This window comes from Motacilla alba, chromosome 9 (genome assembly GCF_015832195.1).
Source record: "Motacilla alba alba isolate MOTALB_02 chromosome 9, Motacilla_alba_V1.0_pri, whole genome shotgun sequence".
Taxonomy (NCBI): Eukaryota; Metazoa; Chordata; class Aves; order Passeriformes; family Motacillidae; genus Motacilla; species Motacilla alba.
Genome location: NC_052024.1, coordinates 15754595 through 15781771, shown reverse-complemented (window position 1 = coordinate 15781771; position 27177 = coordinate 15754595). Strand labels below are relative to the sequence as shown.

The 27177-nt window shown below is 50.7% G+C and overlaps 2 protein-coding genes across 2 annotated transcripts; one reads left to right on the top strand and one right to left on the bottom strand.

The window, feature by feature from the left end:
- The first annotated feature begins 2154 nt into the window (after nt 1-2154).
- On the top strand, nt 2155-5334 carry SLC51A (solute carrier family 51 subunit alpha). Its single transcript, XM_038146584.1, has 9 exons — nt 2155-2764; nt 2970-3064; nt 3455-3609; nt 3726-3799; nt 3874-4032; nt 4164-4275; nt 4377-4523; nt 4721-4826; nt 4950-5334. The coding sequence occupies exons 1-9, from the start codon at nt 2730-2732 to the stop codon at nt 5084-5086; spliced, it is 1020 nt and encodes a 339-aa protein (XP_038002512.1). The 5' UTR covers nt 2155-2729; the 3' UTR covers nt 5087-5334.
- Nucleotides 5335-6362: 1028 nt separating this feature from the next.
- Nucleotides 6363-26592, bottom strand: PCYT1A (phosphate cytidylyltransferase 1, choline, alpha). Its single transcript, XM_038146582.1, has 9 exons — nt 26438-26592; nt 19636-19776; nt 16793-16892; nt 14550-14666; nt 12425-12576; nt 11549-11627; nt 10692-10834; nt 9475-9663; nt 6363-8898 (listed from the first exon to the last, which is right to left on the bottom strand). The coding sequence occupies exons 2-9, from the start codon at nt 19750-19752 to the stop codon at nt 8692-8694; spliced, it is 1104 nt and encodes a 367-aa protein (XP_038002510.1). The 5' UTR covers nt 19753-19776; nt 26438-26592; the 3' UTR covers nt 6363-8691.
- Nucleotides 26593-27177: the final 585 nt, after the last annotated feature.

The following is a 27177-nucleotide window of genomic DNA, read 5'->3' as shown; positions in this document are numbered from 1 at the left end:
CCATGGTCAAAGACTTTTGTTTAAAATAAGGAAAAAAAAAGCTAAATGAGCAAACGGGGAGAATTTCCAGCACTGCTACAGGTTTCTCTGCCAGCTCCTTAGGGCTAAACAGCCACCCTGATGCTGAGTGGACCACAAACCTTCAAACCACCCCTTGCCCTGGATTGGTGGGTGTATGGTTCCCATCTCTGTGTTCTTTTTTCCTTCTCTGCTGAAAGGGGTTTTGGCAGGAAAGGGAATCCCTGTGGCTGCTTTGCCCTGGAGCATCCTGAAGGTCTGGGGCTGAGGTAGAACTGGTGGGAGCCTGACCCATCTGTTGCCCCCCATGCCCATGCCAGGGGATGCTTTTGGCCATGGTAGCAGCCTGTGTGGAGAGCACTGACTGGGAAAAAGGGTGGCCATGGGCCCTGATGGCTTCTGGACCATACATCCCAGGCATGGATAGGGGCTGGAATAAGGGAGAAGTTGGAGGGACTCTGGGCTCTCCCATCCCACTGCATTCCCCCTCTCCACACCCATTTCCGCCAGCTCCTGGGGCAGGTTGAAGCAAGCAAGGAACAGGCACGTCCTGTCCTGCTGGCACAGGGAGGGCTCAGCACCTTGGGCTGCAGGGGCGAGAGCCCTCCATGTCCCCAGGGGACAGTTCTGGAGTGGTGACAGCCAGACCCCCAATACACTGTCCACAGCAGAACAGTGTGTGGGTGTGTCCTGGCCCCGTGCAGGGTGGTCTTGGGCACGGTGATGGGGCTGGGGGCTCAGTGCAGGTAGGTCAGTGCTATGGGTGTCACTGGTGCATCCAGCCCCCATGGGGATGCAAAGAGGAGTGTGTGCAGCAGTGGAGCCCTCCTTGCACACCTGTGCATGTGTGCTGGGGCTCACTCATGCAGAGCATCAATGTGTGGGGCTCCCTCTGCTCTGGGCTTGGGGCCCAGCCGTGTTCTGCATCCCCCTCACGGGTTGGCAGGTTGCTCCATGCCCCACAGCAGTACCTTGCATCTCGGGGTGTGCTGTGCTTGGGGAACGCAGGGGACCAGGGCTCACTCAGGTACTACCTGAGGGGCAAGAAGGATCATCATGGTGCTACAGCAGTGAGTCAGGGACAGCCAGACACAGGTGTGGTGGGCAAGGGACTGGCACGTGCCCCCGTGCAGCGGGCACCCGTGGGTGGTGCTGGCCCTGGGGCTACGCCAGGCAGGGGAAGAGGCTCCTGCACGTGTCCGGGCAGTGCTGCACGTGTGGCTGCGTGCTGGGGCTGGGCCCTGCTTCCCTGGGGCCAGGGATACGTGCAGATCATCCCAGTGCTGATGGACCACAGGGGGATGAGCGCCAGGTGGATGAGCAGGACAGCAGGACTGCCACGACATAGTCTGCAGTGACGGTCACATAAAGGCCAGCGCAGCAGATGTCAGGAGCTGATGTGTTTCTTCAGCCACAGGCAGTGCTGGTGATACAGAGCTGCTGGGTGGGGGGCCCCCATTGGTCCCATGCATGCCGTGGGGCCAGGAGTGGCCATGGTGAGGGGTCTGCTGGTGCACGGTGTGGGTAACTGTGTGTGTGAATGGGAGTGCAGAGGGCTGGCGTGCAGCACGCAGTGTGCCAGGTTAGGTTACAGCATACAGGGCAGGAAAGAGTGTGTACAGTGCGTAGGGACAGGTATACGGGGCTTGGTTAATGGGGCTGAGAGGAGGGGAGGGCCAGGTGTGCACAGCACCTCGGATATGCACAGAGTCCCTACAGGACTCCCTCCTCCCTCATCCCATTTCCTCCCACTGAAGCATCTACACCCATTCCCTCCTCCCGGCCCCTCCCCACCATCCCATTCCCATGACAACAGCAGCATCCTGCTCCTACAGCAAGGTGTAGAGCATCCATCTGGAGCCCTGGTGCCACTCTGGCTGCAGCAAAAACCCCCTGCCAGAGGGGCAAAGGGTAGCGGTTCCAAGGGGACCCAGTATAAACCAGAACTCATTTTCCTTGAAGGGTTGGGAGAATGCCTGGAGCCGTGGACACCCCTGGAACCCATGTGGATTCTTGGATCCATCTCAGACAAGGGTACGCTGCTGCCCTGCCTAAGCCCCCAGCTCCCCACTCAGATTGTTCCCTCCAGCCCCCTGGTCCCCTCCCCAGGCCGGGGTGCTGCTGCTGTCCCCAGGCCAGGGCTCTGAGCGCTGGGCCAGCCCTGCCCTCTAGTGCCCCGGGAGCTGCTCCGTGCAGGGCTCAGCCCGGGCTCCCTGGAGCTGGGCCACCCAAAGTCCTCCCGGGGCCCGCGGAGCCGAGCAGGGGCTGACAGGCTGCCCACCGCCCGCGGCACCACCTCCCGCTCCACACCGCTGCTGAGGGGAACGAGGACACGTCCCAGGCCCTCCCGAGCACCACCAGCCCGTGTCCGCGCTGTCACCCCAGCACAGGTGCCCTGCGCCCCAGGCCTTGGGACACGCAGGCGTGCCCGTCCGGGTGACAATTGCCTTCCCGGCACCCCGGGTCGATAACCTGGTGGCCAAAGCGCTCGGTGGGCCGGGACGGCGTGGGGCCGCGCCAATGGGTGCCCGCAGCCGCGGGAGAGGGAGGGAGGCTCCGCGGGCTCTGGTTAAACTGGAACGAGGCGCGGCATCGTCCCGCGGTCCCTGCCCTGGGGACTCTGACCCCGTGGGCCGGCGAGGGGAGCTGAGGCAGGCAGCGACGAGCAGCCCCACAGCCACTGGGACGGAGCCAGCGAGGAGCCGAACAGGATGGATCCCACTTTGGAGCTGGCAGACGACCCCAGGTGAGTGCTGGAGACTCCCGTGCCGCTTTGCAGCCGGGCAAATCCAACTTTTGGGATCGGAACTTTGGATGATTCATTCCCTCTGTAAAGGAAGGGAGGCGCTCGGTGGTGAGGCAAACCAGCCAGGGGACTGCTCGGACCATGCGGGGCCGCGTGTCCCCTTGTCCCTGTGGCCCCGTGCAGCACTCCCGGTTCTGCTCCGCAGGTTCTCCCGCCCTTTGGTGGAGATGCTGATCAGGAACTTCAGCGTGCCGGCAGCCTGCTTCTCCCTGCCGCCCACCTCCCGGCAGCTGCTGCACCGTAGGTGGGGGGACGGGGTGGGGAGGACCCTCCTGTTGTCGCTGGCGGGAGCAGGACAGGGATGAAGATGGTAGGGTGGCCGAGGCAAGCGGAGGCACGGAGCAGCCCCAGAAATCAGAAACTGGGCTGCTGCCAGGGTCTTAGCCTCCCATCCCATAGTCTTACCTGTAGGGATGGGGACAGCCCAGGAAGGGCCAGCACTGGGGCAGGTGTCATGGGACAGGGAACAGTGGTGCAGAAGGGCCAGCTGTGGCATAGACAGTCATGTCCAGGGCGTGGCACAGAGCTTCCTAAACCTCGGCAGTGGTGGGTTGAGGGGCAGCTCCCTGCAGTAGTGGCCCCAGGGGGGACCAGACAGGATGAAGACAGCTTCTCACCCCTCCCTGGCAGAGCTGGACATGGCCCAGCTCATCATCCTGGGCCTCTGCACCATCATGACACTGCTGTCAGTTGTGATCTATGTGGAAGAGGTTTCGTACCTCTTCCGCAAGATCCGCTGCCCTATCAAGATGAAGACCCTCTGCTGGAGCAGCTCAGCCCCTACGGTGAGCTGGGCTGTGGGGGTGCTGGGGGGCATCACCCTGGGGGGCCAGGGCCACCCAAGGGGTGCCAGGCCACAGGAGGAGGGAGCGCCAGTGTGCCAAGCTCACGTGTCCCCCAGGTCGTGTCAGTGGTCAGCTGCTTTGGCCTGTGGTTTCCGCGCTCCATGATGGTGGTGGAGATGGCTACCACGGCGTGAGTATCACCCACCCTGGGACAGGGCACCATGGAGCCCACAGGGCTTGACCTGTCTTCCTCCTCCTCCCCAGGTACTTCGCTGTCTGCTTCTACCTGCTGATGCTGGTCATGGTGGAGGGCTTTGGTGGGAAGGAAGCACTGCTCAGCACTCTGAAGGATGTGCCCATGGTGGTCAGCACTGGGCCCTGCTGCTGCTGCTGCCCTTGCCTGCCCCGAATCACCATGAGCAGGTGAGGGGGAGCTAGGATAAACCCCTGCCCCTGCAGGGCTTTCACCCCGTGCTTCTGCTGGGCTGGAAGAGAATTCCCTGGGCAGGGACTTGGGGACTTCAGAGTGCTACTGGTTTCTCTCACCATGCCAGGAAAAAGCTTAAATGGATGATCCTGGGGACTTTCCAGTACGCCCTCTTCAAGGCAGTTGCTGTCTTCCTGGGGCTGATCCTGGCCACCGATGGGAATTACAACCCTGCTGACGTGAGTGCCAGAGCACAGGGATGGGCAGGTTGATGACCTAGACAGGAAGCTTCCACCTGAACTTTGTCAGCCCAGTAATGTTTTCTGTGTGTCCCCCTCAGATTTCAGGGGAGAGCGTGGCCCTCTGGATCAACACCTTGGTTGGTGTCTCCGCCCTCTTTGGGCTGTGGGGTCTGGGCATTCTCTTCCGGCAAGCCCGGCTGCACCTGGCTGAGCAGAACATGCAGGCCAAGTTCACCTGTTTCCAGGTGAGCCCCTGTCCTGCCCAGCTCCTTCCTAGGTGAGGGGCTTCTGCAGCACTGATGGGGTGAGGCAGCATGAGAGAAGATGGTGGGGCAGGACCCACTGCTGGGTGAGAGCCCCGCTGGCTGCAGGAAAAGGGGAAGGTGAAGGCTGAGAGCCAGGCAGCAGCACGGTCCTCACAGCGGGGTGTTGGTGGTCACAGATCCTGCTCCTCCTGACGGCGCTCCAGCCTGCCATCTTCAGCATCCTGGCCAACAGCGGCAGCATTGCCTGCTCGCCGCCCTTCTCCTCCAAGGCCAGGTCGCAGCGTAAGTAGGGAGATGAGAGAGCAGCATCACATGCTCCCAGCCAGGCCCCTCCATCACGTGGCATGGCATGGGGGTGGGCATGGTGGCTGAGGGCAGCTTCAAAAGACCCTTCTTCTGTTCCAGAGATGAATGTGCAGCTGCTGATCCCGCAGACCTTCATCCTGGCGGTGCTGACGCGGATGTACTACCGCAAGCAGGATGACAAGCCGGGCTACCAGCCCATCAGCTTCGCACCCACAGGCGCCGACGTCAAGGCCTGAGCAGGAGGGACAAACTGAGGTGCCAAGGGGCAGAGTGAGGTGAGGGACTGGTCCACCCTGCACAACCTTCTCCTCCTCCCCTGACCCTGGGGAGCTGCTGGCAGCAGAAGAGGCAGAAGGGGAAAGAGCATCTTGGGATAGAATGAAACGGTCTGAAATCTATAAGCCATAAGCCAAAGGGGTCCATGGAGCCACCTCCAGCCCAGGGGCTCTTGTCTAGCACTGAGTAAAGATAAATTTTTACAAGAGTCTTGCATTGGTGACTGGCTTCATATTATCTCTGCCTAAGGCTGGGTGGGAGATGACTCCATACAGGGGGAGGAGGATTGGAGCTCAGATTAACACACCCATGGCATGGGACTGTCACGGGACGCCCAACATCCAGCTGTGACACTGAGCTCTGGGTGCTGCTGGCTGGGCTCCCACAGCCAAGGCGAGCCCAGGCCAATGGTGATTTCTACCGAGATATCAGGATGATCTGCAGTCTGACCTGCCCCTGGGGCCTGTTCTCCGTGGGACTGGCTGCTCCTGAAAGCACACAGGGAGCATCCACACCTGCCAGGCAAAGGAGGGAGCCTTGAAACACCTTCATAACACTGGCTGTCATAAGTCAATGCTGCCTTAACCAGCCTCGGTCCAGTATCACTATCTGCTCTAGACACGGGGATGGCCATCAGGAGCAATGACAAATTGCAGAAACCACTGGGTAATCTTTTGGCCCCAAGTGTTCATTACAGATGCCAGAAGCACAATTCAGACCACAGTTTCAAATGAGCAGATCGCATGTTAAAAAAAGTCACAGCATTCTCCAATGCTCTTGCTTCTACCACCATCCCTGGTCCTTTTCAATTCTGTCCTGTTGCTGCTGTTCTTTACCATCAGAAAATCCTTTTCCAGGGGCTCACACCCCAGATGTACAGAGGAAGTGCAATAGGGCTGTTTCACATAAGTAGATGCCACTAGGTTTGGCAGCACCAAACTCCAGAGTTCTTCACTGCATGCTAGTAAACTTCTGTTTTTCCACTGCACATTTTACTTCATGCTTCTTCTGGATGCTTCTTTTGAAAAGCAAGGGATGGCTTAGAGTTGTGCAGAACAGCCCTGAAGCAGCAGCACTGGGTGTATCTGTGGGAATGAGATGACCCTGGGGAACTTGGCTCATGTATTGCTGAAAGATAAACCTCTTACCTATTCCTGATAAAATATGACAGTGCTGGAGAAGACTGGTCCAGCAATCCAGAAGAAAACAAAACAAAGGGAAAATAAAGGACTAGACTGGGATTTCAGTGTCCAATTTAATTTCAGTGCAAGGAGGAAGCAGAGATTATTGGTTACAAGAAACAGCTCTGTTATTCCAAGCTACATGTAAAACCATGGCTGGCTTCTTACCAAGCACCCCAGATTTTGCAGAGACACCAAGCATGTTAAGCTCTCTGCAGAACAAGCCACAATCCAGAACATCACAGATACCCAAACTTACAGAACACTGTTGCATAACTTGTGTTTAAAACAGTAGTAAGGCTCTAAAGCAGCCTGGCCTTGTGATCTGGCTCAGGGAAGCAACCGCAACATCCATACTGAGGGAAGGGTGAGGAAGTGAAGATGAGGGAAGAGACAAGGTGGATGATACAAAGGAAGTGTTCTACCACTCATAAACCAGAGGATTAACAACAGGCTTCTACCATGTGACTGTTATTTGCTCCTTACAGTTTAAAATCCACTGCAGCCAGCCATGCTTGCACAGCTGTGCACAACTCTGCTGAAAGAGGTCCAAGTGGCAGATTAGTGATCCCCAAAATACCCTCTCCCATGCTGGTTCTGGCTTCAAGAGAAGCACAACCTCTGTCAAGCCCTTTGGGCAGCGTGACAAAAGACCATCAAGACAAAAGCTGGAAAGAAGCTGCAGCCTGTTCCTACCACATGGCCACCACGTGCTCTGGAAGCATCACAGTGTGCAGAGCTTGTGGTAGCATTTGACAAGTTTCTTCCTTGCATGTGCTGCTCCCCAAGCCTCACATCCTGCTCTGGAGACCTCCTGGCAGCACTGCTGACAGGGCTCTGAGCTATCCTCTATTCCCAGCACCACAGGACACAGGCAACTCAGCCCAGCAGCTCCACCCAGAGACAGTGGGTATCAGAGGCAAACCCTGGCAGAAAAACTCCACAGCTACATGACAGCAAGGCCAGTTTCTCCAGTGCTGGCTGCAGGACAGGGTGCACTGACCTGCTTTGCTCAGCCATGAGGAGGGCAAGTCCCCTTGGGGAGCCACAGGCCACAAAGCTCAGTGTGTATCACAGACACAACAGCAGGCACAACTTGGACCATGGACTCACATGAGCATTATGTATTTAAATAACCTTAAAAAGCTGCAGCACTCTCTGATGCTCCTTCCACACTGCCTCATGGAGCAGAGTGAGCAGGCATGGATTTGTGCATGTACTGCACAAGCCACGTAACTGTCACACAGAACTGGGGCCCTTCATCTGTCCAGCTGCACACACTGACATCAGCAGCAAACTGGCTGCTTTGCCCTTAGAGCAGCGACTTCATGGCACCAGTGTGAAGGACTCCTCCAGCCCCTACAGCACAGCAACTGAAACACAAACACACGCAGAGCACAGTGCTGAGGGACCATTAGGACAGACACTAAAATGTGTAACACACCACAGACTGGAACAAGGAACTTCTCAAAAGACTAGACACATTCATTTCCTACCTGGGCTCTCACACACCCAAGGAAATGCACGACAGCAAATGCCCTGAAGCAAAGATTCATTCTCTTCTCTCCAACAGCAACTGAGGGCTCAATTTTAGCTCAGGATTTAGCAGTCTTGTTAAGATTAGCTGGAAGGCCTTTCCCCTGCAGCCCCTCTACTCTTTGGAGCTGTGAATGCTGCGCACTTTATGGGGTGTGCCACTCTACAGTGCTGCAAGTCCTTCCCGGGTGTAGCTCCTGCGTGCCAAGCTGGTACCCCCTGCCCAGCACGTCCTCACTGCAACACGCTGGGAAGCTCAGTTAAGAGGCATGCGAGCACTACAGGGTCTGCTGGATAGATTCCTATCAGCTCCAGCCCAGCAGGGATGTCTCTATTTCCTAGAAGCCTCATTACACCACTGCTTTGTGCATGCTCTCGAGGTCATGCTGGTTGAGGAACTGAGGGGGTCTTTCGTTTGGCAGTGGCACAGATACTACCTGGGGGTGGGGAGGATAAGACAGAGGAGCTGAAGGAAAGAAGAGACAGTTGGGTCTTCCCACTCTCCCTCTTGCCTGGAGGTTTAACAAGGGAAAAGAAACCAAAACAAAAGCCACGCTTGAGTGCTATTCCTTGCCCTTTTAACAAATATTTTCTTAAAATATAAAAACCATCTTCACCCTGGAAACCGCTAGAACGTAAACAATAAAAAGGGGATTTGGGGAGAAGGGAGAGGAGGTTTGAATGTGCTTCCAGGCAGCAGCCCTTGCTATGAGCAATGGGTGCCTCCAAGGCCCTGTGCTCACCCATCAGCCCTGTTCCTATGGCTCTCTTGCTCATTTAGAGTTCCCCAGTGGGTCTGGACTTAGGATTCAGTGATTAGCGGTCCGCAGCAAATCCTGGCAGGTAGGTTAATCCTCTTCATCCTCACTGATGTCATAGGTGACTGCAGACTCGTTCCTGGAGCGGTTGGCAGGGGAGGAAGGAGGAGTCTTGGTGGAAAAGGGCCAGCGGAAGGAGGGAGATGGGGAGCGGTCGTGTGTGGGGCTGCTGCTGGGACTCTGCTTTGGGCTGATGGCCTGCAGCATCCGGCCCTTGCCCTCCTTCAGCATGTGTTTCTGGTGAGGGAAGCAGGAGGACAGTCAGCATGGGTTACACAGTCATGGAAATGGACACTTACTACAGCCTGTGCAGCATTTTGAGTTGTGTCTCTTCAGAACTTCATGTTATTTAAGAGCAGAAAAAGCCCCAGCATCACTCCAGGCTTTGGAAACTGCACACGGTGTAATCACCACTCGTTTTCAAGCACTTCTAACATGAAATACCTGTGATTTTCACCCAACAGTGCAGGAAAGCCTGGCATAAACAGCTAGCTTCAGGCTGATCTTAGGCAATGACCACCATCCTCTTGGCAGCTCAGTGGTCAGCAGGGCACAAACTGGAGTTTACAGGCCAGCCCGTGGGACAGGGGAGTTTTTTCATTCTACAATGTAACTGGCATTATCTCCTTGGCAGTGGTGAGTACTCTGTGAAAACAGGCTGCCCAAGCCTGGGACAACTTGTCTGGAGACTGGCAGCACACTGAGCACTGCAACAAACGCCAAACATTTCCTCTGCAGACTCTGTAGAAGCCCTACAATGTCTGTTAATGTCTCCAAAATTCCCTTTCCCCTTTTCCCATAGCAGCTCCTTACCAATGCACCTTCTGGGCCAAACATCTCCAGGAAATTGCCGATGAACTCCCGGGACTTCTCTTCCCACTTCTGAATGAGATCAATACTCTTCTCTTCCACTTTCTGGACAAATTCCTTTGACTTCTCCTCCACATCCTTAACCCTCTTTTTCACCTTATCCACACGTTCCTGGAGGTGATATTTTTTCTCCTGCACAGAGAGTGATGGATCAGAATACAGCTCACCAGATTCGAGTGGAGACCATCTCTGCTCTGTGTTACTACACTGAACTGCTGCTTGAGACTCAGCATCTCCCTTAGTCTGGTAACACTCCTCCTTCACTTCCTTGACACTTCTTTCCATGGCAGACACAGTGGGGCTGTGAGACACTCTGTGGCAGGCACTGGCACAGTACACAAAGCAAGACTAAAGCCAGAGATAAGCACTATCTAATAGGAGTGCATAGAAGAGGGAAATATTTATACAGCACATAGATTAGATTCCAGTGACTTGCTGTAGGTCTCTGCATATCACAACAGCACCAGTCTTTCTGCTGGGTGTTTTTAAACAGAGGCAGAGTTATGTGCCAAAGAGAGGCCAAGCAGCCGTTACCTCTCCTGTTTCATTGTTGTTCACAGGCACAGTATCTGAGTGATAAAAAAAAATGTTTATGACTTTACTTCCACCATCAAAAATGTCTTCTGCCATGTATTCTTTCTGAGGGCTAGAGTTGCACAGCACAGGATCAGGGCATATCCTTCTGTCCTACCCAAGCACTGCTGCTCCTGCAGCTCCAGGAAGGCAATAGTACAGTGGAAACAGAATCAGATTTTATCCTAACAAATGACTCTACCCTAAGGAGGTGGCTGGGGGAAGAGGAGAGAGATGAGACAGCAGCAGCTGTCAAGAGCAACTCTTCATTCAAGAAAACATACATTTTACCACCCTCTCTCCAGCTCTTTCAATAGGTAAGACATCATCAGGACATCTCTGACAAGACAACAGCATGAGCAATCCCCCAGTTCCTCTGAGTGGGTCCCTGAGGTGATTTCAGGGGTGGAATTTTTACTCTAATTTACCCCTAATTTTTACTCTAAGGACACCGGTTTGGTGCCAACGCTTAGCTCTGCAGACAGGCCTTTCACTGGCACATGGCAGGACAGTGCTATCACTAGACAAGACTCTCTTCACACTTGGCAAGATTCTGGCTCCTGCAGCGTGGGGTGATACCAACTCACGTTTATGAAGCTGACATTGAGCTCCTTGGCCGTGTAGCCCCGCTGCAGGTTGCGCCTGGCATAGACGTCGTAGTCCCGCACGATGCGCGTGATGATGTCCGATGTGGAGATGCCCTCAGTCCTCTGGGTTGGTGCAAACATGCCTGAAGTTGGGGAAAAGGACCCAGAACAGCTTGAGCAAGATACATGGCAAAAAGCTGCTGCCACCTCTATCAGGAAACAACTTCTCCTGTCAAGAGCTCACTTGCTAACTGTTCTCCCATCTTTGTCCTTAAATGTACAATACCAGAGCCATCCTTTCTGGCATGCCTAAGTAAGAACAAAACATGTCAAAACCCTGTCAAAATACCAGGTATTCTAATGAAAAGGTCGTCACTTTAGCTGGTTTAAATCCTGACTGCATACAGAATAGTGTGGGGACAAGGACAGGACAAGGGGTCCTACATTTTAATGGATGGAAATACAACACTCTGATGACTGAGTTTGGATAGATATAAAAAAGCTGCATCCCCAGTGAATTTAACAGCAAACAGCTAGAGGTGTCCCTCTGCTAAGTTGATGAGACTCCCCATTTGTGAGAATCTCTAAGCCAAACTGTAGTATGTTTTCAAGAGGTTGGTGTTCATTCAATCAAAATAACTGGAGTGAAATTAGGAATTAATGCTGGGCCATGCTTGGGCTGGGACATGGAACAGTCCTAGTGTTATAAAGCAGGGCCTGGAGCTGCTTCTTCCTGCCACCAGAGGCTCCTGGGCAGACCTTTTTCCCAGAGGGGCGTAATTTTGCATTACAGAGGTACAAGAGAAACTACAGAAGACTTTTGATAGGAAGGCCTGGAGAATTTGAGGGGGACCCACCTGCTTCTTTTATATGCTTATAGACATCATCACTGCCAGCAGAAGAGTATGGGATGTCATCATGTGCAACAAAGTCGATCTGAAAATTATAAAAAGCTAGTCAACATTTTATTAGGAACTTGCAGATCTCCTGCTGCTGTTGAAAGATGGTAACTTGTGGCTCAACACCTCCACTCAGGGGTGTGAGAGAGAACAGGAAAATGTTCCCTCCGTTACAACACAACACAGAGCAGTCCCAAGTGCTCAGTGGCAATTGCCTGTGAATTTTAAGCACATGACAGAGGGGAGAGAAAAGGCTGGGAATAGGACACAGCTGCTTTAAGCTCCGCAGAGAAATGGCTTGTTAACGACAACAACTGTAAACTAAGCAAGCTCCCCTGGAGACTCCTTCACCTCCCAAAGCTGTTCAACAGATGTTAAGAGACTCCTTTCACTTTATCTCACCAATTGATAAAAGGCTTTCAAGACAGCTTGTCTGGTCTCCTGCGGCAGGGAAGCTGATCTACTTTTAAGCAGCTCCAGCTGAAAGCAGAGAGTTGGACCAGACACCGCCCAGAAATCACTTCCTAACCCATGTAATGCTCTCTTTACTGCATTTCACACCTATCTGTAACCAGCACCAACCTCTCCTGAAACAGTGAGAACCTTTTTCATTAGGTCACAATCTCTACATTATTTAATATTACATGCCAGCTCAGCAAATGCTTCTACACTCCCAAGAAACCCACTCAATTTCCATCACCTAGTTCATTCTATACTAAAGGAGCTTCAGCAGAAACAGTTTGCTCAGGCAGAGGTCACCCCCAAAGATGAATTCTTGCTATGAACAGAGAGAGGCTAATTGAAATTCCAAACAGATCAGATGTCACAAATTACCCTGTGCTCTGCCAGGAACTCGGGTGTGAGGGTCCAGGGTGCATTTCTCACCACCTCGTCCACATAGCGACAGTGCTGCACAGCATCGTAGCGCTCGTTTTCGTTCATTACCGTGAAACCCTTGAAGTTGTGGGTCAGCTCATCACTGCACACTGGAGAAACAGGCAGAGAACACTGAGTCTGAGGCACTTACCCCAATGATTTACAATAAAAGGACCTTGCCCACACTCTGTTGAACCTGACAATGGTAGCAGCTGACAGAGGCTGGTGTTTCGAACCCAGCTTTTCCAGCCACAAAACACCAGGAACATGGAGCACTGCAGAGCACTGAACTCCTGAGCAATTCTGGGAAGGCTGCTTGGAGAATTTCTGCCCAAGTTGGGGACCCACACCCCAAGCCTTTAAAGTCTCCAGAGCTTTCAACACTTACAAAGAAAACCAGCTAACACAGCAGACCACTCTTCTATGAGAAATGGCACCTGGGGGGCCTGCTGCTCAGAAATCCACGTTTAAAGCAACGGATGTCTCAGGCTTGGAATCTGAAAAAACTTACTGCCTGAACTTCTGATTTCATAAAATGCCACACCACAGTCTAGTTCTTGGGAAGTTTACGTTAAAACAGAGGGGGAGTTCACAGGAAATCAAGCTTAATTATTATGTTTTAATGAGAAAGTAAATTAACAACTCTTCATAATCTGCAATGTAAGGTACTGAGGAAGGAGTTCTATTTGATTATCAGACTCAAAAGTAAACAAGGCATTACCAGTCTCACTGGTCTTTGATTTATTTATATGTTCTAGACAAACAGATGATAAAGAGTGGGGGAGACTCTTCCCTGCTTGGAGCTAATGCTCTCCTGGGATGTGGCCTCTTGTCTCAGTTCTGGTGCAAGTTCATTGCCCTTCTCCTCACCAGTATCCCAGAGGCACAGAACGTAGTTACACTCCTTGCTATTTTAACATGTCAATAGTTTGACCTGAAGTTGTTTTCCTGTTTGTTGTAGTGTTTATGTAAATGGGGATGTCTTTCAGCCTTTAAGATTTCTAAGCTCAGGGCAGTTTGTAGGTTGGAACAACTGTTTCAGTTCTCCTCCCTCCCTTCCCCTTCCAGACACTACTTCTTGTGTAGCACACAAGAAGTGCAGGCACACCACTATTAGAATGCTCTCAGCAATGACTGAAACTGTGATAAGAAAACAAACCACCCAAGGATGCTTTAATCGTTCCATGGCAGGGTCAGAATTTCAATTTGTTTCATGAAGACAATGGGGGTTGAGAAAACTAGTTAAAGGTATTTTCAGTTCTCATACTTCAGCACCATTATGCAGCCTGACCAGGGGTCAGCTCCTGACAGACAACACGCACAGCCTGATGTGTCCTCAGGGTGGGTGGGGGAACAAGTAGAGGCACTGCCTGGGCAGAGGCCCATGTACTTTGGCAGCCAGAAAAGGGGTATCATTTTTCCTGTTACATTCTTGAAGGAGCCTGGCTGAAACACCTCTGCTAGATCCCTTCAGGCACTCAGCAGGACATTCCTGGCATCATCTAAAGACTTATGACCTAACAGGCAAAATGGGGAACTTCTATTTTGAGAAGGAAGGCCTAACTGACTTCCAGGTGTCCAGGCACATGCCCAAGAAACAACTGTGATCTCACACAACTGTGATCTCTCTGCTCCCAGTGAGATCTGTTTGGAACTAAGCAATCTCCAGCAGGAAACTGGAGCTGGGGAGTGACTTGCAGGGCAATACAGGTGAACAAAGCAGCCATGGGAGGGACTCATACTTTAGCTGTCTCATTTATGAGTCAAAAGTAGATGCTCAACTATCCCTAATATATTTTGATACTCAGATGTGCAACTCACCTGTACCTGTCACAAAATAGAGGGGTCAAATTGAAACAGCACAATCAATAATCTTTTCCTTAAGCACTCATTTGGTACAGGATATCTTTCTGCAGACATATCCAGCCCTCAACGTTTTGCAATAAGACTCCAGCAACATTTGGGACAAGTGTCTGAAGTGAGAGTCACTGAAGCCACAAAGACAAAACCCCAGTATGCACAACCACAAACAGAGCTAAACTGTACTCCCGCAACAGCCAAAGTCAACAAGGTCACTCCTTACCTCCAACAATGAGGTATGTGTTTGGGAAGAGGTTCTTTGCTTGCATCAAGGCCCGGGCATGTCCAGAGTGGAACAAGTCAAATATTCCATCGGCATAAACTCTGACAGGGCGATCCACTGTGCCAAAGGAACAGAGACATAGCTGTGAATATGCCTTCCTGGACAAGCAGCTGCTGCTCATGCTCACATCTGAGGACCTCTGAAAATTATGGAGGAGTTACAGAATGCAGCACCATAATGAGGACAGAACTGTGAAGATAAATGCCTGGCTCTCTGTCTCCCCATGTGGAAACACATGCACCTGAGCACAGAGCTGAAATACAGCCACATGTAAAGGCAGACTGAAAGCCTACCACGTATCACCCAAACAAGGTGAAGGGGAGACTAAGGGAAAAGCAAACCCTGAACATTTCCCTTCTATGGAAATCCAAATGCAGAATTAACTTTTTGCACAACAGTGAGATACCAGAAGGGAACTGTCCCAAATGTTTCACAGGTGCCTGATTTCCTCCTGCCTGCCAGGATGGCATCTCAAGACTTTTACAGCATGCTCCTCTGCAGCCTGCTACCTGGTTGAGGGAAGCAGCAGCATCAGCTCCCCCAGGAACAGGCAGTATATGGCTTTATTCAAAAACACAGCTGAACTACTCAAAGAAAAGCAGACAAAATTCTGCTGAATCACTGGCATTATTAGCAATAACAATAACAATAATAATAAAAAAATTAAAAAAAAAAACCCTTCCCTCAGGCCACCTCTGCCAGGGGAAATTGTAGCTCAGTTCTTTGAGGGCAGCACAGAGGTAAAGTGAAATAGTCTAACACTGTCATGTAATAGTGGGAGACTTCTGATCTTGGGACCACACAGGACCACAGTCCTCTTGCTGCTGATAATCAAAAGCCACAGTCTTTGTCTGCGACACACCTGGGAACAGCCTGCTGCTCAGTTCAGACAGACAGAGGAGTGGTGAGCAGAAGCACACCAAAGCTGCAGTGAAGAGTGAGCAGAGAGAAGACCTAACAGGAAGTTGAGACCCCATAGGTCTGGGCAGAGCCCTGGAGGTACCCAGAGACAGAGGTTGGGAGGCAGCAAGGAGTTGATTCAAAGGTCAGGGGTGTTAAGTTTAATCTAAGCAGAGGAGTCAGTTTGAGAACAGCCTCTTACAATAATTTTTTAGTGGTTCTAAGACCTCAATCTGAAGATGCCAGGAGGCTCTGAAGAGCCAAGGAGATCTGTGACTGCAAAAGCTTTCTGTATGCCAGAAGAGGACTGGTCCTAGCAGATCTTTATGAATATTCATTCACATTCTGGAAAGTGGCTGGGACATCCTTATCTTTCCTCTGTACCTGCAGCAGCTACAGTTCCTGAGCACAGACACAAAGAGCAACAAGGAAGTGTGCACTGTATTTTAGTCTCAACAGGCAGGAGAGCCACCACAGTTGAATCAGAGACCTTTGTGCAGACTCTGGAGATTTTCAGCTGGGAAATTAATGCAGACTGCGAAATACACTGGATTTTCAGAACCTCTGGCAGGAAACCACAGACAGGTCTCAATCTGAGCTGGTTCATCTCTCAGCAGTCAGGTAGATAGAAGTGCAGCATTTTTATTGCCTCTGTAGCCACAACAGAGAGGCCAGGTAAGACAGCACTGTCTGCACACTCGGTTTGGCAGGAGAAGGCCATCATCCTTCAGGAGTCAGTTGTGCCTCTGCCTCCCCTGTGGACTTGCAAAGAGAACAGTGTTTCTCCCAGCCTGGTTTAGAGAATAAAAGGACACATTCTTGTTGTGGGGCTGGCCTGTGCTGATTAATGACACTGACTTTAATTAAAATCCAGATAAGAATGGGACATTCTGGACAAGGATATAAATTGGTTTTACTTGCCCATTTCAAGTTTCAGAAAATATGACTTTTAAAAAATATGACTTTTAAAGTGCTTAACTTTAAGCTACCTCAGACAAAGCAGTACAGAAAATGTGGAGTTCTGTGGCTGTCAGTGGCTCAGCTAGAGTTTAAAACAAATATCTGTAATCTCCTCACACATACAAACTCGAATTTCAGGTGTACTGACATGCCAAATTTCCCATGGAAACAGTTATCTAATCACCAAAGCACTCACTTCGTCATTGGCTGTAAGCCTGGTCAAACACACAAGGTTGGTTTGGTCTCAGAGATATCCCAATCATACCCACATCCCCCAAACCCAGCATTTATACAATCCCCTCCCAGTCTGTGTTCTTACTTACAAGGGGTCCCTCTCACGGCTTCTTCATAGGTCACTCTGATGTATGGCTTGCTGTAGTCGATCTCCACCTCATCTGAGAACGGAGCTGGCTCCCGCAGTCCCTAAACAGCCAGGAGAGTTTCACTGTCAGTGCAAAAGTGAGGGCAGTTCATAGTGGCAGCACTGCCATCACAGTGTCATAGTCACTGGGTGACTCACTGCCTCTGCATAATTCAGACACGTGTACTAAAAGAATAATTAGTGTAAAAACTCAAAACAGCCTTGCAGGCTGATTAGCCTGAGCTTAGAGAAGAAGAGAGAGAGAAAAGTAGAGTTTAGTAGACAGCATTTCTACTGGAACAAGAAAATCGGAGGGTCAGAGCTGCAGCTGCTAAACTCAGATTTCTGACAAACAGCAGTTCACAGCAGCACAAGCCAAGCTTCAAACCTCACTGTCACAGCTCCAGCTGTGCCCACTCTGGCAAGACCATCACTCTGCTGTGCCTGAGTGTTTGTGCTGTGATGTACAAACTGTAACAGCTCTTGATTTGAGTATATGAACAAGCAGAAGAGCAATAACAACTGCAGCACTAACTCTTGAGAGCATGTATGTGTTGTCACCATTTCTGAGCCATACAAGTGAAAGACTGACCTTGATCTGTGTCAGAATAACTCTAACTGCTGCAAGAAAACCCCTCCAGCCTGCGAGCTTGAAAACAGCAGTACATTTAATCAACAACTAAAGTGCAGCCATAATTTCTGGTCTGCTCTGAATGGAAATGAAACATCTGCCCTTTCCATTACAAAACAAACAGCTGAATTTCCTTCTAGCTGGAAGGTGTAGGGCTGCAATGGACATCTTGTTCCTGAGTCAGAACACTAGGAAACAAGCTTGCAAATCATTACAATAATACCTTCAAGCTGAAAAGGCTAATCTGCAGTTTCCTCTCTGGCTTCCTGTCCCATTGAGAATCCTGGCAGCGTCCAGCACCGCTGCAACCAGAAAAACCGCTGCTATTCTGGCCAGTGCCAATCCTTATTAGAGTGCTTATAGTGAAATGCACAAGAAAACAACCACTGAGCACGACACTCAAACAAGCTGCTACTGCTGGACATCTCCTTTAAGTTACTGACGGCTCTGCATTTCACACAGCACCTCCTCTACCAGGATCCTTACTGTCAGATAAGGCCTGCAGGTCTCTCCTCTCATCACTGCCATTAAGTTTAGGACTTCTCTATAAAACCAGATTCTTGGCAGTTTAGTTGAAGTTAGGAATAAAAGCACAAAAAAGCCCTACCAAAATTATCAGAGGAACAAAGAAACATGTCCTCAAAAGGTCCAGCCAGAATCTTGCCCTTCCCCTGCAGGGTTGGTGAGGGTCAAAACTCAACCTGATGTGCACAATACAACAGGCTCATGTGTCAGCAGGTTTGTTACCACCATCTGCTGCTGGGCCCTGCTGCTTCAGGGGAACATTCTGCCAACAGCTGCTTACTTGGGAGTGGAAAAGGCTTCAAGGTAATCTCACAGTTAGGCAACACTATTACTGTTGCTATAATAAATAAAACTTTTGCAAAAAGAAGAAAAAAATAAATCTATCACCAGGAGAACTGTGTTTGCCCTGAGGCTAAAAAACAGGCAGGAAGCTTAGAAAGTGGATGGATTTTACTTGTCTTGTGCTGTTTGCCAATGCTTTATTTCTAACAGAGGACAGACAGCAACTTGAAGAGCAAGTGACTCCCACAGAATAATAAATAACCTGCACAGTTCTCTTTCCTTAATGAAATACATGAGATCTTTAAGAGGGACAGGGTGGATTTTGGCAACAGAGAAGGACATAAATGTTCTGTGGGATAAGTCACACAACAGCTCAAACCTCAATTCACAGTGCCTGCCTCCCCAGTTCTCACTGCTGGTGCTGCTCTTACTTCATCACCACTGTCAATGCTCTGTGACAGGGCTGAAGCCCTCCTGAAGAGCAAAACGTTGTCATCGAGGAGGAAGATTGCAACACATCACCACATTTTGCCAAGGACCATGACCCTGGTATGACGTGGCAGGGATGGGTAGCTGGCTTTTGACAGAGATAAGAAAAGAACAACTAGAGCACACGTGATGCACAGGACAGCTCCAGGAAGAGGGCAGAGAAGAACTATAAAAAGCCAACTGTCGCAATCTTGTGGCAAGGACAAGTTAAAGACAGCCCTTTTCAGTAGCATTAACTGGATCAGACCCCCTTCAGAAAGATCCCACTGGCTTTAGCTAGTTAAAGCCATACCAAGGTTGATCTAGAAAGGAAATCCTTTCAGTTGTTTGTTGTGGTTTTTTTCCTGGGCACTCCCAAAGTACCAGCAACATAAATGTGGTCCCTCTCCAGACCAAGAAAATCAAATGAACAGTGATCTTCCCCATGTGTCAGAGCATGGATTGAACAGATCACTTCTGCAGGTGCTTACAGGCTTCAGACCCTCCTGCAGCTGTTATGTGCTTCTCCTGAGTATCTCTCCCTCCCAGTGGGTCACTTAAAACCCACCTGTGAGAAATGCCTGCTTCCCTATGGCTATATAAACACATGCCTCTTTGGCTCAGCTTAAGTGACAAGCTGGACACACTACAAAAGCGGCTTAGCAATGCTTGCCTCAGACCTAATTTAAGCCCACGTTGTAAGTATGTTATTAGTATGAACAAAGGAAGATTCCAAACTGGATTTGCAAGAAGGAGAGCTACTGTCGTTTGCTTCTTATCTCCTGTCCCCTGCCTTGTTTTCTCTGTCCACAAATAAACCACCACCTGTATCTTTCTGCTGTTACAGTTCAGTGTCCACATCTCACAGGGTCCCAAAATTCTTATTTCTGCTTACTTACGAGTGAGCGTCGGGACATTTTTGGAGGGATTCCATCCAGCTCTGTTGCCCCATTAGGGCCTGATCCATCTTTCCGTCTCTTTCGGGAATTCAGCCTGGACGAGGTCGGCGGCTCCATCTTGCCAAGCACGTTCAGAAAGAACTGGAACAAAATGAAAGATAGGGAAAAAATTAAAAAAAAAAAAGAAAAGAGATATTTCTCAGTTCTTCCAAAACAGAATCAGTCAACAGCAGGCACAGTGTACAGAAGGTCAGTGCAAAGACACAGCCACCTCACAAGGGGCTTAGCCAGTTGTATTTGGCATCAGCTGCCAAGGCTTGACAAACAGTGCCTGGTGGGAATACTGAATCATTTAATGCAACTCAGAGCTGTTCTGCAGAGAGAAGCGTGCAGCAGTCAGCTGGCTGGAGAGACACTGAAACAAGAGTTGCAATGCAAATTATAAATCATTACTATGAGGTAAATAAATGCTATTTTTGCATCTAAAAGGCAACCTAAGGATTATGGCATGCCCAGTTCACATTTAGCCCTCGTCCAGCTCTCCTTTGGATTCTTTACCCTTTACATCCCCAAGGGCAGCTGCTGGGTGTGTAGTGTACAGTCCTTCTTCCTTCTCTTCCCTGTACAGTCCTGAAGAGAGGAAGGAAGGTCTATGCAGACGGATAAAGGCGAGGGAAGGGCTCGTAACTTAAAGGAGTTTAAACAGGCTCGCTGTTTGCTTTGCTGTTTGTGTAAGACCAAGCTGCAGCTCCCCAGTGGGGACAGCCCACCTTGGGACAGCTGCCACCGTGTTGCCCTCTTGTCCCTTGTCCCCACCGCAGTGGTGACTCAGCAGATGGTGAAGCAGCTGCTGACACCACATTAGGCCACACTTCTGGCACTTTATGTTCCAGCTTGCAATTAGTGGTGGTTCAGCTGGACTGCTTCTCTGACGAACAGACAGACATACCACCAATTTGGGACAGAAATGGTGACAGTTATAAAGAAGGAAGTTATCTGTGCTTTGGGCTGGAGTCGTATCTTTCCAGAAAAGCCTGGAGTATTAGTAAGTCCTGCTTCACACAGCTGAAGCAAAAATAGGGATTTATAGGAAGGCATGGCAACGAATATTCCCTTTCCAGCTGCTGAAGGAGTTAGAAATGGGCGCTAGATTTGAAAAAACTAAAAAACAGCATTATCTCTCTTGTTGACTTGGAGTGTGCACCTCTCCAGTGCAGCACGTGGCACTTCTGGCCTGGAGAGCAGCATGACCCCTCCGCCCAGCGACGATCCTTAACGATCCTAAGGTGGTGCTTCAACTCCCTAATAATAAGAGTGGTGTGGAATTTAAAACGTCTCCCCACCCACATGCAGTGGGTGTGCTGGAATGTTAGGTGGGGCAAGTGCAAGGTGTGACAAAGAGCAGATGCCCCTCTGAACACCACCTTTTTCCACAGCAGAGGAGCACTGCCGAGTGCTCTACTTGGGACGAGCTACGTGATGAGCTGCGACTGCCCTCAAAGGGCCACTGGCAAAGCTCTGCTGTTTGGCAGCCAAGAAGGGTGTGTTTTGTGAAAGAGCTGTTAAATAGCAGATTTAGTGATCGGACTTACTCAAGCACACATGACTCAAGGTTAAGGAATGCTCCAAAGTAACAAGTCAAATGCAGTTTAACGCGATGCAAATATCTCTCCATCCCCACTGAGCATCAGCATGATGATACCTTGTGGACAGTTTTAGGGTCAGACACAGCTGAACTGGTTTGGGGCTACATAAATATGAGTATCCTCGGCTGCTCTGCTAGACCTACCACAATGCACTAAGAACAGGGAAAGAGAATCTTGGGTCAGTAGGGAGCCAAAAAGATATTGAGGAGAAGATAAAAGTGACAGTGAAGAGCAGCCACAAGGACATTCCAGAACTGCGTGAGCCATCCAGCACTCACTGTGAGTCAAGCTCACCGTTTCCCCCATTCCAGTAATTAAATTACTATTTCCTGAGAAGAAACATATGGGAGAGTGCAAACATAACCTCAGGCAAAAAAGTTTGGAACCCTCAGGTCCAAGTCTTCAAACATTTAAGCAAGCATTTGACTTTCAGGTGAGATCTGTGCTACAAATGCAGCAGCTTCCAGAGTGCCTCTGTGAAAACACACGGTATGACCCAAGTCATTCGTACATTTTGCAAGGTGTCATCTTGCAAGCACACTCTGCGTCAGTCGTTTACCACCCTGGTCCTAGCAGAAACCATGAAGTTCAAAAAAAGCAGCAAATATATGTCTCTGGTTCAAGTAACCCCAGAATTCATGGAAACACTGGGGAGAAACAGCAGCCGATTTTCTTGTTATTTGGTTAAAATAATTTCACTCTGCTTCAAGTCACCTGTTGGTCTCTGACTACTTTCTTTCCTTCCCTTGGGAGAGAATTAAAAGGTCTGTTAATGTGCTGAATGCAGACATTCTGAACCACTGCCCAGCTAAACATCAAAAGCAGAGGCTTTGGTGCTGAAGCACAGACCCAGCAGCCCCACACACAACCAGGTGAAGCTCTTCCCCCATCAGTGTGATGCATCAGAGCAACCAGACTTCACAACACACAGGTACAGTCTCTGCTGAATTATCACCAGCCCCTCGCTGCTGGGTGCAGATCTCAGGGCCAGGCAAAGAACTGCAGGCTACAGTACAGGGCAGCACCGTCCCAGCTCAGGGGAAAACTCCAACAGCTTCTTCCAGCTCTTCCCACTACCAACCATCCACCCTAACTTTTCCATTTCTCAGGGTATACATAGTTAGTTAAACGATGGCAAACAACAACTTTAGAGAATGGATTCCAACTTGAGAGATTCTACTATCTGCTGTGTATTAAATCAGCAGCAGTGGTGAGACAGCATCAGCCACACAGCAGCAGCTCTACCCAATGTAGCAAGTGAGAAACCAGCTTCAAGGGTGGGATAAATATGCTCTGTCTGCTCTGACCTGTCTGCTCTGCTCATCTGAGGTGAGATGCTGCTGAAGCAGCCTCTGCAGTGTCCGGACACCTCATGAGTGACACAGCTCTGTTAATTATTCAAATTAATGCAGAAATGAAACAATAATTTAACCACTATTCAAAACTTTAAAACCCCTGTCCTGTGGATGGTGCATTTCTGGGAAGTCCTCCCATCACCAGGCTTGGCTTGATAAAAAACAGGGGATACATCACACCTTACTGCAATAAACCTACTAATCTTAGAATGCTTCATTTTGACCCAAGTGACTAAAATAGCATCCCAAACAATTATTTACCAACAGTGGGATCCAGCATCTGTAGCTGAGTTTAACACATGAGGACAGAGCTTTGCTTCTCCAAATGCCTAAAACATGCCTGTTCTAAAATTAATTACATTTGCAGCAGATGGGGAAGAGGAAAGCAAAGATAACTCTCAAACCTCATTCTGAACACTCCAAGATAGAAACCAAGCATATCCAGAAGAAAGAGCCTTGCTTTAAAATATTAACATTGTTCTACTTCAAGGTGTCACCCTCCTGCATGATTGAGTTCATGGCTGAATATGAGATATTGCTCCAAAGGAGCAAAGCTGGAAGTGTTTGGAAAAGCCATGGGCATATCACAATCCCTGCACCACATTATAAAACACTCAGGGCTTTTCTTCTTAAACTTATTTCTTTGGTGTATCCTGTATCAAAGAAGGGCCTTGCATCACCTGCCAGCTAACTCACTGAGACAGAGACTTGCACAGGCTCTGCAAGGAGCAGTTGACTGCCAGATGGGAAAAGAGTTGCTTTTCCTGTCAGGGAATCACTGAATCGCACTGAAACACAGCCTCTTCTGGGAGAGGAAAGAGGACAAGCATTGATTACTAGAAAGGAAAACAAAATATAGGCAGGGAAGGAATTTAAAACTTCTCCCTTAGTGTCAGTTAACTACACCATCATCAGAGCTGGAATTTAACCACAACACCAAAGCTGACACCTCTGGCATGTGGAAGAGGTCAGAATAGGCCCAGCAAATCTTCCTGCTTAGCCTAAGCTTTACCTCACTGTCTGCATCTTTATGGACAGGGCTGCCATTTTTCAATCTTGGTAGTGTCAGAGAACTCCAGCATCACACTACACTGGAGAAGCAGGTCAGATCTTTCTGCACCCTAAGCACACTGATGGCATGAGGACCTGGCCCATCTGCCTTGGAGAATATTAACTGCAAACCTACATCAGTAGCAGGATTTCTTCTGCCACTTCTGCTGCTTTTCACTTGCAGATTTACCTGTGAAGCAAAATAAGTATCTGTGAAGCTGCTACTTAAACAGAAAACTAGCTTGCTGCATTAACCCAGTAAAGGCTCCAGCCAAAGGCTGCTGCAATTCCCACCAGGGAACCAAAGCACAAGACTGGCAGCTGGACCGGTGAGGCCCTGGGACACCCACAGCTCCCTGGGTGGCACCGCCTGCTCCAAGGCTGTCCTATCGTCCCTGTGAACCTGGGAGGCGTTGGCACAGTCAGATGTGACTGTCATGTGCTGCTTTGCCTACAAGATCATTGCACTTTACAGGAACAAGATATTTCTCTTCTGCTGACTCATCTGCAGGCAACACTACTAAACTTTGCACTCTGCCAGCTGTCTGCAGAGAATTGCCTTGACACATGGACAGCATGTAAGCAAGAGCCCCGGGGAAAAGGCAGAAGTCCTGTCACTTCAGATAGGGCCTTTGCCAGGCTATAAAGTACCAAAGCAACTCTACATTCCTCTGCATTCCTTGACCATAGATCGAAGAGAATCCTTTTCCCCCTGCTCTCACTCATCTGCAACACCCAGTCTCCAATTAACCTTACTGGTGTGTATCCCCGTGGAGATCTGTGGAGACACAGAGACCTGGGAGAGGTTAATGACAGAAGACTCATCATGGATCTCTCTTCTATCAGTGCTTAAAAAACTCGCCCAATCTCCAAGGCAACTTCATGACCAGCCCAGGATTGCCAGGCCCAGCTCTGTCCGGGTCTCCAGGCTCAGAGCACCTGCCTGGGAACAGAGTGCTGCTGGCTGTGACCCAGCCTGCTCGCCTCCTGACAGACTGCGACGCTCCCCACAGTCAGCATCTGCTCTACCTGGATGGTCAAGCCCTTGAGCCCCTTAAAAAGGTTACTGCAGGATCTGGCACAGTCCTGCCCACTTGTAAACACAGGCTGCTTCAGCTACTTTGGATCAAGATCAACAAAAGCAGCTGTCCCACAGTGTGTTAAAAGCCACGCGAACATATAAAAGGGACTCCTGTCCAGCCAGTGCCACACAGCATCCTCACCTTTGCTACATCTGCTAAAACAAACCCCCAGGCCTGGCATCCCCTACTGATCCTGGCAGGCTGGTAACATTCTCTCAAGCAGAAGCTCTGGTACCCATGTCCTGCAATTGATGCAAAGATGCTGCCTCTCACCAACAAAGTCCCAAATGGCTGAAGATAACTCTGCCTAACCACAACTGAAAACAGTTCTGGGCAGTCACCTAGATAGTGTTGCTAAGTAATACACATAAAAAAGAGAAACTGCTGTCAAGACCTCTGTGAATTCACAGCCCTTCTGGGTGTACCATAACCTCCAGGCACTGAGTGTCTCGACATGCGACAGCCTCTGCTGGGCGAGTGAAGCAGCAGAAACAGGGTTTATGCAGAATACCAGAAAAAATACTGTCAAGGACAATAACATGTGAGAATAGGTGGCCGTTCTGACCTGACTTCTGCATGCTTTTGTTTTTAGGTATTAGCAACAGAGCTTCTGGAGACTGGAGGGGTAAACCTCCTTTAGCGGGTTTACACACCAATACCAATTCCTTACTGCAACAGTTACTGTCTGTGGCTCTTGGTACAGTGATTTCAAGAGTGTTACGACCCAGACCTCACAGCGAAAAACTTCAAATTCAGGAATTTTAATAATTGTGTATACATGGCAAACTTCTTTGGGAAATAATGTGTGGGTATTTGTCATCCTAATTTCAAAACCAAACACAGTGGCTGTCCTCAGACCCTGGGGTCCTGCAGATGGAAACCCAGCATTACCTGTTTCTGACCACCCCAACCTTTGCCAGGGTCCCGGTGCGGCAGCATCACAGGGTGGGGACAGAGAGAAGGCCACCTGCAGCATCCTGCCCCTCCCTCCACAGCGAATGAGGACTACAGAGGAGCATCACAGCTCTCAGAATTCCTGAGGACTTTAAGTCCCATTACAAAACCATTAATCAGTGCAGCCAGGACTTCGGTGGACACAAAAAGAGGGTTAGAGAGGATGTGTGCCTACGCAGCAGCTGGGTCACACCTTCCTCCGCCGCGGCCAGGGCCACCTCCTCACTGTCCTCCCTAGGCCCTGACTGTGTCCCCTGGGTGGGGGGATGCTCCCCGGAGCCCCCGCGCTCCAAGCGCTGAGGGTGCACTACAGAAGTTTCCGACTGACCTGCCTCTGTCTTCTCTCAGCTGCCAGTCCTGCCATCTCGGAGGATCACGCCCGAGCCCCGGCCTCTGCCCAAGCCCCCAGAAGGGGACGCAGCGCATCACGACCACCCCAGCAGACGCTGCCCTCTGGCCCAAAGCCAGCGCGCCAGTCCCGAGCACCAGCACGGCCCGAAGCCCCCAGCCTGTGCCCCGGGCAGCACGCTGGCAGAGGGGCCCGGGCCGGACCCCTGACCGGCTCCGCAGGGGGAGCGAGCGGTGCCCTCATGTGCCGCCAGTCTAAGCCCACCCAGCAGCCTCCGCTCCTGTGACAGGCACCGCTCCGCTCCCTGTCCCCCGCACGCCCAGCCCCTCGGGGACAGCCGCCCGCTCCCGCCGGACGCCCCCCTACCAGCGCGCCGCCGCCGCTCCGCTCCCAGCCCCGCGAGTCCGGCCCCGCCGCCGCTCCCGGCCCCGCCCCGCTCCCGCCGACGCCAGCGGGGCGCGGGCGGAGCCGCTGCGTGTCCGCCCGGAACCACGGGAAGGGACCGGCCCGCCGCGGGGAACCGCGTCCCGGGAATCCGCGCCTGGAACCTCCGTTCCGGCTCGCGACGGTCCTGCCCCGCGGCTCGGCACGTCACAGAATATCCCGAGCTATATTCAGGGAGCCACAAGGATCAGCGAGTCCAACTCCTGGCCCCGCACAGCACCATCCCCAAGAGTCACACCGAGAGCCCGAGAGCCTTATCCAAACGCTTTTTGAGCTCTACCAGGCTTGCTGCCATAACCACTTCCCTGGGGAGCCTGGTCAGTGCCCAAACACCCTCTGGGGAAAGAACCTTTTCCTGATAGCCAACCTAAACCCCAGGACACAGCTTCAGGCCATTTCCTTGGGTCCTGTCACTGGTTACTAAAGAGATCAGTGTCTGCCCCTCTGTTTTCCGTGGTGAGGAGGGGAGACTGATGAAGTCTTTTCTCTGTTCAACCAGTGTATAGATAGATGTATCTGGTGTAAATTCCACAGGTTCTGGAAGAAGGGAGCTGCCTTGCTTGTCCACACTGCCGCAGAGTGCATCAGCAGTGGCTCTATCTCCCTCCAGGGAATATACAGCATCCCTTACCTGTCCCATGCCACAGCCAAGGGTGGTGAGG

Bases quoted from the DNA above. Each gene is read 5' to 3' on its own strand.
- SLC51A (XM_038146584.1), top strand. From the start codon at position 2,730: ATGGATCCCACTTTGGAGCTGGCAGACGACCCCAG. The intron at 2,765-2,969 runs GTGAGTGCTGGA...TCTGCTCCGCAG, and splicing joins GAGCTGGCAGACGACCCCAG to GTTCTCCCGCCCTTTGGTGG. The intron at 4,276-4,376 runs GTGAGTGCCAGA...TGTCCCCCTCAG, and splicing joins GGAATTACAACCCTGCTGAC to ATTTCAGGGGAGAGCGTGGC.
- PCYT1A (XM_038146582.1), bottom strand. From the start codon at position 19,752: ATGGAGCCGCCGACCTCGTCCAGGCTGAATTCCCGAAAGAGACGGAAA. The intron at 16,893-19,635 runs GTAAGTAAGCAG...CTGGCTGTTTAG, and splicing joins AAATGTCCCGACGCTCACTC to GGACTGCGGGAGCCAGCTCC. The intron at 14,667-16,792 runs GTAAGTAAGAAC...CCTTTGGCACAG, and splicing joins AGCCGTGAGAGGGACCCCTT to TGGATCGCCCTGTCAGAGTT.